The 11,937-nt window shown below is 32.7% G+C and overlaps 1 protein-coding gene across 1 annotated transcript in view; it reads left to right on the top strand.

Annotated features, from left to right (window-relative positions):
* LOC140161651 (receptor-type tyrosine-protein phosphatase F-like) overlaps positions 1-11,084 on the top strand; it is a 29,664-nt gene extending 18,580 nt beyond the window's left edge. The window contains exons 16-24 of the mRNA XM_072184953.1: positions 46-181; positions 920-1,072; positions 2,442-2,541; positions 2,855-2,931; positions 3,017-3,151; positions 3,759-3,893; positions 4,124-4,287; positions 4,987-5,122; positions 5,663-11,084. Of these exons, the coding sequence (XP_072041054.1) occupies positions 46-181; positions 920-1,072; positions 2,442-2,541; positions 2,855-2,931; positions 3,017-3,151; positions 3,759-3,893; positions 4,124-4,287; positions 4,987-5,122; positions 5,663-5,737 (1,111 nt within the window). The 3' untranslated portion in view covers positions 5,738-11,084. The remainder of the gene's footprint in view (positions 1-45; positions 182-919; positions 1,073-2,441; positions 2,542-2,854; positions 2,932-3,016; positions 3,152-3,758; positions 3,894-4,123; positions 4,288-4,986; positions 5,123-5,662) is intronic.
* The last annotated feature ends 853 nt before the right edge of the window (positions 11,085-11,937 follow it).

Raw genomic sequence — 11,937 nt, 5'->3', positions numbered from 1 at the left:
ATTTTTGCCTTAATCTTCATTTATGAAATGTTTGCGTCTATTAAGTGCTGGCGTTGGGCGTACTGGTACCTTTATTACTCTGGACGCTGCACTAACGATGGCAGAAGCAGAGAAGAAGATAGATATCAATGGCACGGTCAGGAAACTCAGAGACGATAGGATTAACATGGTGCAAACATGGGTAAGTCTCACTGACAACAACTTTATTATGTGTAATGTACGCTCTCTACTTCTGTGAGGTTGGAAAAAAAAGTTTGGGAAAATGTAAAGAACGTGAAATTTGACATGCTTGTTTCTCAACGCTAACTAATACTTTATAAGTTTAGAAATAAATCTAATACTGGAACTTACTTTTTGCAACTTCATGACGTGGCGTATGGAACCTGTAGACTTCATCAGGCAACTGACCTGTTGCACCGTTCACGTGATAGACGGCTATAGATATCATCTTGATCATGTTGATGGCCTGGTCCCATGCTTGAGGTATGTTGAAGCGGTGTCCCCTTCTCTTGTTAAGTGATGTTTGCTTGATAAGCTCCCAGATGGATTCTTTGATGCCTCTTCTATGCCACTGTTCCTCATGATCCAGAATCCTGTATCCTTTAAATAGAGGTACACAGTGTCCAACGGGTCAGTTCCCTGATGAAGTCTGGTGGTTCCAGACGCATTGTCGCAAAGTCGCAAAAAGTACATTCCAGTATTAGTTTTATTTCCTAATCCTGCTTACAAGTTCACTACCGTGGCTGACTAAGAACATTCACCCATTAACTAATACTTTATATGATGCTTACTGGATATTAAATTTAACATAAATTCCCTTCCCGGTTTTGAAATTTGCCTAAAAATTATTAATTTTACCTTGTGTTAATTATTGAGGCAAATATTACTAAACTCGTCAAACTTCTGCTTCTCTTCTCAGCAACAATACCAATTCGTGTATGACGCAGTACAAGAAGCGCTCATTTGTGGTGATACTGGTATCCTCGTGACGAATCTCAGGCAGGGATTTAGTGACTTACATACTCCAGACAAGAAGAGTAAAGGCAAATCTAAATTGGACACCCAGTTTGAGGTACATGTTTTGTCACTTTATTCGTGAAAGTTCATCAATTGTTTGTCTTAAGGGATCTGGAATGAGCGTTTTGAGCGTTTTGACAGTATTTTTTGTGGGACATGAGAGCACATCAGACATATCGAATTGCATTCTGAATACGAAGAATGTCTTTTTATATCAAATAATTTTCATTTTTGAAATTTACGATATAATACAAATTTTATGACAAATTATTAAAATTTGATATTTTTCACATTTTTGATATATAACAGTCCTCGAAGTAAATTTTATAAATCTAATGACATGTTCTTAAAGTGCATGTAGCTGGGAGGAAAAGCCGACGATCAATTGGAAATTTTGACCTTTCATATTGAAGATATTGATTTTTCCCAAAAAGACCTAATTTTTTTTGGTGTTTTGGGAAAAAAATCCATATCTTCAATACGAAATGTCAAAATTTTCAATTGATCGTCGACTTTTCATCCCACCTACATACACTTTAAGTATAAATCATCAGATTTATAAAATTTACTTCAGTACTGTTAAATATCAAAATATCAATTTTTAATCATTTGCCATAAAATGTGTATTACATTGCGAATTTCAAAAACCAACATTATTTGATATCAGAAGGACATTCTTCGTATTCAGAATGCAATTCGGTATGTCTGATGTGCTCTATTATGTCCCACAATAAATACTGTCCGAACGTTCATACCCCACCCCTTAACAAAATGTAGTGGTTTTTTTTCTGCTGTCGTGTCGTCGGTGCTGAGCTCATTCAGAACTGTATCATATTAGTGTCCAGACCCATTAGTTCTATGGCTGCATTTGAGACTATAGATAATACAGGTTGTATTAAATGATTGATGATCTGCGCCTGTTCTTGGTGTTGTTGAAAAGTCTACCGCTTCCAAACGCATCATTGGATCAGTATTTGATCAGAATTTATGCGTTATACTTAACTTCAGGTCATTTCACGTGGGTCTAATGGCTCGTTTGGAAAAGGCTGGCATTTAACATTTTAAAAAACGGACGGAAAACAATCATTCATTGGTACAGCCTGTACAGCCTCTTATCATTGAATAATTGAATTTGGTTATTCAACTTCGCATCGCTTAAATTGTTACGTGTATTATCCAGATAGCTCTAGCTATGGATTTGGAGAAAATATATTGATATATTGAAATCAGATTTACCTGCTCGCTTTCAATAATATTTCAGAGAAAACAAAAAAAGTCGAATAAACTATTTGAAAAACACTTCTCTAATAACGTTCCATGAAAAGAAAGAAAGAAACAAACTAAATATGAATACAACATAATTTACTGCATAATATACTTTTGTTGATGTTACATAATACGCACTGAATATTATACTTATGCAGATTTTGGCCAAGTTGACCGTAGTACCAACAGAGGATGAATGTCATTCTGGATATACGCCATGCAACGTGGAAAAGAACAGATTCAAAGACCAAGTGCCAAGTAAGCATGAAAGGTAGAATAAGGTCAAGTAGGACTATAGATTCTGATCCAAATTAAGCAACGACCAACAAGTATAGTTTTCGAGAAAGGTATCGAAAGGATATGTGGAGGCCTTAGATCGTTAGTTTTATACATATTGTAAAAATGTGATTGCTACAGTTTGCGTCCATACTTGTTAATTTTGTTTGTCTTAAGTTTTATTTGTATTACAAATTGGGTAGGTTTAACTCTTCTTTTCTGTTTGAGGCTTTTAGCCAATTTTATTATCTGAGTCATATCCTATTAGCTTTAACAATATTCTTTGGTTTTATAGGTGAAAAGCGACGCGCATTTTTGACTGTTCCTGGTGGTGAAGATAGCACGAACTACATCAATGCCTGCTACCTTGATGTAAGTTAAATACAAATGATTGCAAAGTAGGTTCCTCGTCAAAACCATGAAGAGTGTTCTAAATATAACCAATTGCATTTTTCAGGGTTATGTGAGGAAGAATGAATTCATAATCACTCAGATGCCACTGCCAAACACAGTAGAAGATTTCTGGAGGATGGTGTACGGTTCGAAATGCCCATCTATTGTCATGCTAAACGGCATGAGCCAAAGTGATCCTGTGAGTATTTTATATTTTAAAAAAGCTTGTATAATTAGAGGCATTTGTACCGTTGCTGAACTCTATAGATTAAAATAAATAAGGATAAAAGAATCTCTTTCTAGCCCATGAGCTCTCAAGTCTGGAGCATGTTGGGTGTAATAAAACAGACAATAATAAAATTCTTTGAGGAAAATATATTTTATTTAAAAACATTAGCATATAATAATATGTGATTCGATGAAGCAATAGTCGGAGGTGAGTTACGTGCCGATTAATTATTCATTTTCCTATGTTCTGCATTGTTTATGCCCAATGCTTTCAACTATAACGTGTTTTTCTTATATCGTATTCTGATGGCAATTACCTCAAAAAGAAGGCAAGTTCTTTATCATTTATCATGATGCACAAATCTGTACATGATTTTGACGACATTGCATTGTCTTCATGTTGCTTGATTAGATCACGTCATTTTTTCTCTCAGTGCAATAAATTTCCATTGCATTGATTAGCTTCTATCGTTGTAGATCTTTTTATCTCGTTTCAAACTATTAAATTTTTGATTAATATAAAAGAATCTTAGCAAATTAAATCGTCATTAAGATGCATCACTTTTTTAAATAAACAGAGCCTTGGCAAATACTGGGTGGATTCAGGCACCTTGCAACTGACCAGTCTTACAGTAGAGTTTCAGACTAGTAAGCAGTACATGGATGAAGTATTTGGGAGAACCTTCAAAGTCTACGAAAATGAAAATCCAAAGGTAAATAATATCAATACTTACTTAAGTTATTCCATTTTATAAATTTATTTCATCCCCATAAAACTGTTGTTCACTCTATTCGTTTTTTCATTAATATTTTTAAGCAGGTGGAACATTACCCGTAATGGTTCCGGTTAGCTTATGTTAAGAAGTATCTATTGTTCATCCCGTTTTAGAGATTCGTGTAAGCCATAATATAATATTGCAAAATTTCCCTTTTACCTATTCAGAAGTCCATAACTGTTCAGCAGTTCCAATTCAACGACTGGCCTCTTGGACAAGATACACCAAATTCTACCGCACCGCTTATTGCAACGACAACACTGGTTGAGAAATGGCACAAGCAGCAGATGAAAGTGCTAAATGATGCAAAACCTGTTGTAGTTCATTGCATGTACGTATTATCAATAGAGGCCTTGCATGTGACGTATCATCCCGTAAATATGGCGGACTACTCAAATGCATTCAACAAAAGCATGATTGCAATCTACCGTGACAGTTCGTCTCACACACATAACAAATGCACTACGATCAAATAGGTTGATGACAACATTTGATTGAATGGACTGCACTCCGCCATAACTACGGTGAAGGACACCGGCTCAAATCCTTTGTTTGGAGCCAATCGATAATTTCATGCAGGGCCTCTATATCGGCTGTGTTAATTTTCTCCAAACCCTGTGTAAAACGTTCTATCAAATTCATGTAATTTGTTAAAATGATTACCAAATTATAGACGACCACGCATATCTTTTGCTCATGTCTTTTTAATTTTTCTATCTTTTCTATTTTGGGATCGAATAACTAATTTGAATTTAAATATTTAAATACGATTGTTATAGAACGATCGCCAAACGTCCACTTTGGGATATAATAAAAAAAGTTTCAAGTCATACCACAAAGTTCATGTGTTTTAAATCGTAAGTGAAGCAAACATAAAAACAGCTATGTAACAAAAGGAACATAAACAACATATTCAACGGTGACAAACAAACATCATATATTTATGATACATATTTCCATTTTGAGTTCATTCCAATTTTGATGATCATGGACTCATGGACATAAACTTGTCGACTCAATTTGGTTGCAGTGATGGCCTCGGTGTGAGTGGTGTGTTCTGTGCTCTTGTATCATTGCTGGAAAAGATGAGAGTAGAGCATGTTGTAGACGTCTTCCAGTCTGTGAAACGGCTGAGGATGGGCAGACCTGGCATGGTGGAAAATGTGGTAAATATACTAAGGCATTGTGAGGGTGTAAATGCTCTATGCTATGTTTGCTGACTATGCAGTTGCTTCAAATTTTATTTGGACTACCTGAAAGGAAAGTGTGCTATATAGATACCTCAGTACGTATTTAAGTCCGTTTGTAGACTTGATGATTTGATTTTATATACCACTGAATTAGTTTGAAACACGGAGAAGTTTTCTTCTGCAGTAAGAAAACTTTATATACAATTATACAAATATTAACGTGCTTTTGTTTGATAATTTATTGATTTATCACAGTTATCATCGCATTATTATTTTCTTCCAGCTTATTATTACATGATTATAATCATTACTATTATCATCATCAATATCATTAGTAGTAGTAGTAGTAGTAGTAGTAGTAGTAGTAGTAGTAGTAGTAGTAGTAGTAGTAGTAGTAGTAGTAGTAGTAGTAGTAGTATAGTATATTTATTATTTTTGATGTTGTTTGATGTGGTTTTCCTTTGTTTAGTTTTGTATATATAATTATTATTTTACTTTCATGTCGTCTTTATTTAGGAACAATATAAGTTTCTCTACAAGGCAGCTCAAGTAAGCTTAGAAGAGTTTGAAATCTACGAGAATTTCCGCTAAAATGTGAAGAAGGGACATTGTATTATTTGCGTTTGGAAGGCCCAATGATTGGATATCACGGAAAGTGTGTCTTCTTCAGCAGCAATTAAGTTTTGAAATGAAAGACCAGTACTATGGATGATCATTGCTATTTGAAATTTGCAGAAGAGGCTGAAATTGGAAAGTAGGATGAAACTAATAATATATTTGTGTTTCTAACTTACTTATCTGATACACTAAACGAAAGACTCGGTGTGAAGTATACTACATAAAGGTAAAATATGCTTTTGCTTTATTTTACCGTTACTACGTATGTGCCGCCATCTTTTAATCATCGAGTTGCTTCGGTAAGGATAATTGCGGTATTATATAGATGTCATGTTTCTTTTTAAATAGATTAGCAATTTATTTTACATTTGTAACGAGCTTTTGACAAAATCCTGCCATGTACAAAAATACTTAGGAAATGGGACAAACTTTACTAGATCCTGATGATCTTACACAAAAGAAGATTAGCTGCATGCAAATTGTCTAAGAATTTGTATTGCTATATTATTTTATATATAATTGCTAAGAATAACTGAAATTCAGTATAATTGAAATACAGAACTACTCCAGTACTAGTAATTTAAGACATATCATGTATTAGGGTGCTAAGTACTAGCTAATTATGATTATGCAGAAACCTGTTCCATAAACCCAGACCACTTATGTATACAATTGAATATTAATCTACATCATGTTCTTATACCTTATGAGCATAAACTATCGTGTACTTGTCATGTTATTTGGGGTATGATATTTTGACAAAATGTAACTTATTTACAATCACTGAGGTTAATTAAAATACCCCTCAATCAATCAAATGGGGAGCACCAGTTGCACAACATGTGTTTTGGAGAATGGCAAAGGTGTCAACTTTTGAGGATAATTTAACCTCAGTGATTGTCATAATTGACATTTTTGTTTAAATTTCTTTATTTCTGTAATTTTGTAAATGGAGATTTTTCTGTATTTGAACATGTTGACAAAGTTTCTGAGCTCTAAAATAACACTACTTCCTTATTTATTGTTAGTTTTAGTTATCATGGTTATAAAGATATTAAGAAAAGAATGTTCAGTATTTAGTATATGCTGGGTTCTTAATTGTTGTATAACTCGTAAACATTAATTGCCATTATCTAATAACTGTTATTGGCATTTTATTGCCAACGTGATATATATTTGCCTCAGAACCCAGCATTTGCAAAAAATGCAACGTATAATAATACTCCGTTTATTCCATTTTGTATATAGCCTAGTTAATATAGCCTGGTACCCATAACGTCCTTGTATAGATAACTGTAAACGTGTTAATATTTAAAACAAATTACTTCCTGAAGCTCTGCTAGTAGGTGCCAATTATTAATGTCAAATGAACAAATCATCGTAAATTTCTGTAAACAATAATGCAAAATAAATTGTAAATGTTTCAATTTTCAAATAGTTGCCCTAAAAGTAATGGGACATTTTTTTTTTCTTTTGAATTATTTGTATTTATTTGTTTGCTTAGGCCGTGGTTTAATGTGGTTTAATTCAATTGGTCCACTGTACTCTCCATACATATTTTATGTATCTTTGTCAAAATAATACTGTCGTTTAGAGATGAATATTGTTCTTGTTGCTTGAATATTATATATATATTTGGCATTTATCATTTTGACTTTCTTGGCAGGAGTTTTCGTTGTATACACTCCGAAGTTATCATAAAATGCTTTTAAAAAAAGCATAATTTTAATCGTTGTTTGCAGGAGTTATACTCCACAGTCGTCATCAAATGTTTTGTTCAGATACACGTGTCTGTATGACAGACGTTACTATATTTAAGAACTTTATATCAAATAATTATATCTTATATGCCATTTTATTTTCCTACTCAGAATATATCCACTATTGTGGAATATGTTGTGTCAAACAATGCAACAAAGCAACAGTACTTTATACTTATTTTGAATTTAAATGTTGTAATATTTGCTTCCTATGTTTTGCTTTTTTTATATATATTAAGTATATGATATTATTTTAGGAAATATCATTGCCAAACATTGTATACTCAGATTTGAGACGAGTGTAAAAGCTTGCTGGCTTATCGTCATCTTGGCAGTATTTCGATTTACGGTTAAAAATACATTCACTTTATTAATGTTAAATTTATGTTGGATCTGTGTGATCATGTGATCACGACGTCATAATAGTGATGTGATAGATCAGGTGCGAGATGTGCGGAGCTTCAAAGCTGATTCGGCAAGTAAGAAAGGAAACAAGCAATTTTAAAAATCCATCGCGCCCACCTTGAAGATCCGAAATATACAGAGGAAAAATACGAACATGTACATGACCATACCGTCAGCATGGTCAGGACCTGTCAAAACACCCCCAAACTCTAAGATGACGATATCGCTCACAACGATTATTACAATAATGTCTGTTAGTATTTTAAAGCCATATGATAATATTACTCGGAATCATATTGTCAAAATCGACCATTTAGGATTAAAATGCTGTTAAGAAAACCTCAAATTAAGGTTAGTCTTAACCCTGGAATTATGGAAACTTTCGGGCCTCATAACTGCCAAATTGTTGGTTTAAAGTATAAAAGTACATACATTTTGAATGGCAAAAGACTTGAAAAATTAATCTGTGACGTCAAATTTGGGCAAAAATACTCATTTTGGAGTTACGCCACTGTTTTTAGGCATGTGTATGAAATGGTCAGGAGGAAAAGATGCATTTATTTCATTGACACACAGGGCGTGTATATTTTGTATTTGATCAGATCGTTTTTAATCGTTTTGTATCACGACACTGCACTATTGGCTTACACCTATTGAAGGTCTCAGTCTGGAATGATACAGACGAACTGGATACGGGATATTTATCATTTGGGAAAACTTGGACAAGTCGGGGGCTACTTATCTTATATACTTACAGGTATATGGCATAATAATTTGTGATAAATATTGACAGTCAATGAAAATAATGTCTGTTTTTTAGGGTTTTTAAAATCAAATTAAAGATAAAATGGAATCGCCGTCTCAGCATTGACCATAACTATGATGTTGGTCAGAAAACACGAATTGAAGGATCATTGTAGAAAATGTGCACGAAGTTGATTCAGATTCATTTGGTTTCATCTCAAATATACAAATTCACAAATATACATAATAATAATAATGATAATAATAATAATTGTAATATTGATAGTAATGATAAAAAATAATTATGATAGGAAGTGAATTATGATATGATTGTTTGTTGAGAGCATAATTTTAATCGTTGTTTGCAGGAGTTATACTCCACAGTCATCATTAAATGTTTTGTGCAGATACATGGGTCTGTATGACAGACGTTACTATATTTAAGAACTTTATATCAAATAATTATAATTATTTTATATGCAATTTTATTTTCTACTCAGAAAATATCCACTATTGTGGAATATGTTGCGTCAAACAATGCAACAAAGCAACAGTACTTTTTACTTATTTTGAATTTAAATGTTGTAATATTTGTTTCCTATGGTTTGCTTTGTTTTGTTTTTTATATTAAATATATGATTGTATTATTTTGGGGAATATCATTATCAAAAATTGTATACTCAGATTTGAAACAAGTGTAAAAGCTTGCTGGCTTATCGTCATCTTGGCAGTATTTTGCTTTACGGTTAAAAATACATTCACTTTATTAATGTTAAATTTATTTTGGATCTGTGTGATCATGTGATCACGACGACATAATATTAGTGATGTGATAGATCAGTTGCGAGATTTGCGGAGCTTCAAAGCTGGTTCGGTAAGTAAGAAAGGGAACAAGCAATTTTAAAATAAAAATCCACGAACATGTAGATAACCATACCGTCAGGACCTATCAAACACCCCCAAACTCTAAGATGACGATATCGCTCACAACGATTATTACAATTGTCTGTTAGTATTTTAAAGCCATATGATAAAATTACTTGGAATCATATTGTCAAAATCGGCTATTTACGATCAAAATGCTGTTAAGAAAACCTCAAATTAAGGTTGGTCTTAACCCTGGAATTATGGAAACTTTTGGGCCTCATTATTTCTCTAAAGTATAAAAAGTACATACATTTTGAATGACAAAAGACTTGTTTGAATTTTGACCAACTTAAAAAATTTAAACCCAAAATGGTTTAAAATGCTCAATTTGGCAACATAATCATAAAAAATGTGATTTTCACACAAATGTCAAAAGAATTGGTGAAGTTGATCAAAATTAAAAAAAAATTAAAACACGGGAACTAGATATTTGTATCAAGTTTTACGTTTTGGGAGATCTTTTTTTCTTCCAAAACTGAGCAAAATTGAGCATTTTTGGCCAAATTTGACCTCACAGATGGTGTTCTCAAGTCTTTGCCATTCTAAATATGTATGCTTTTATATACTTTAGACCAACAATATGGCAGGTATGAGGCCCAAAACAATTTCATAATTCCAGGGTTAATACCAACCTTAAAGGCTCGATGAAGTAAAATTATTATTTTAATAATACTTTTAAAATATCTGAAGAGCTCAGATACAAAAAAAAGCAATATATCAATTTTTCGTGATTTGATATAGGCAAATATAACTTGTCAAATATAAAGAACACAATAAGAAAACGTGTGCCGTTTTGATAAATTTTTCCAAAACTTAACTTTGGCTTTTTAAAATTATGGTATCAATTAAAAAGTAGTATTACAAAGCAGATGTTGGTTGAAATGTTATAATGTTATTCTTTACTCAAAATGCTGAAGTAATATTAGTAATAACTACCAGGAAAGATTACTGTCCATTTTAAGTCGAATTAACCAAGTAATGTTAAAGAAACCCCACTGGCCGTTTAAGGTTGAGTTCCATGTGAGGGAAATGTTTGGAGTATGGCATGATGTCAAAATTGCTCTGTTGACTTGACAAATACACCATAGTTGGCTGATTAAATTTAGGTGTAAGTTGGGACATGGTGTAATCATTACAAATATGCCAAAAAATCAGGTTGAAGAAAATTAACCAATTATTATAAGGTCGTATATTATTGATTTAACGCAAAAAAGTTTGAAAATGTTGCTTGTTAGTTTTTTTTTGTATTTTTCCCAGTTGCAAAATATTTGAGATTTTGTTACTTTTTGGGATCATTTTGCAAAAACTCTTCATCGGTAAACCTTCTTTTATATAAAAGCTTTCTCCATTTCTTGGATATATCCAGGTCGACTGATTAACCACCCACCCCAACATCTTTATTTAAGTCGATACTGTTTACTGTATTTGGTAAAATACACATAGTGTTGGTTCATAAAACAAATAAAATACTTTCAGACAACAAATATCAGAGGCAGTGTTTTATTTCACGTGATTCTCTTCTGAGTACAATATTGAAATATTGGTGTACGGTTTAAATACAGATCTTGATCTTGTTCGTGACTATACCATTAATTGATTAGAGAAGATTTCTGAATCAGAATGCTATTGCTATTTAGATTAAATAATGGCCATTATTAAAAAACGGGCAATTGTATTACAAACCTGTAAAATGCGTTGGAAACAGAATTTATTTCAGCGCATCTTGACACCTCATTTGATACGATAGCCCAGAAAACAAAACACCGGTCAAATTAATGTAGTGAGGTCCAGATTTGAAAGTTGCACTTACAACAATACAGAAACACACAGATATCATTACACAGATTTCCTTCCATTATACTGAATACAATCAATATCAATAGAATTTACTGAAACTTTCAAATCTTGGGTTTCATTGATTACGCTGTGACGTCAATATTTAGACAATTGCTACAAATGAGGTGTCAAAATGCGCAAAAATCAATTCTGCTTCCAGCGCATTTTACAGATTTGTTATTAATTTTTTAATAATGGCCATTATTTAAGGGGGGTTAGTTACTTTTTTTGAGAGGTTTATGAAGCAGAAATGCTGGAGCCTTAGAGCGGGGATGTGCAATATATATTTCACAAAGGGATAAGAAAATAATGAGCAAACATAATTTTAAGTGTTTTTTTTTTCCTTCTTCCTTTCCCTTTTTTTACCCTATGTTTGTTTAATTTTCGGCATTAAATATTTACCAGTCTTTAAATAATCTACCACAAGCGACACTCAGCTAGTTGGCTTCTGAATACAATCTTCTTTTTTACATAATTTACATTGCAGTATATAAAATATAT

The sequence above is a fragment of the Amphiura filiformis genome, chromosome 1 (genome assembly GCF_039555335.1).
Source record: "Amphiura filiformis chromosome 1, Afil_fr2py, whole genome shotgun sequence".
Taxonomy (NCBI): Eukaryota; Metazoa; Echinodermata; class Ophiuroidea; order Amphilepidida; family Amphiuridae; genus Amphiura; species Amphiura filiformis.
The sequence above is the reverse complement of the archived record's forward strand: the minus strand, read 5'-3'. Positions and strand labels throughout refer to the sequence as shown.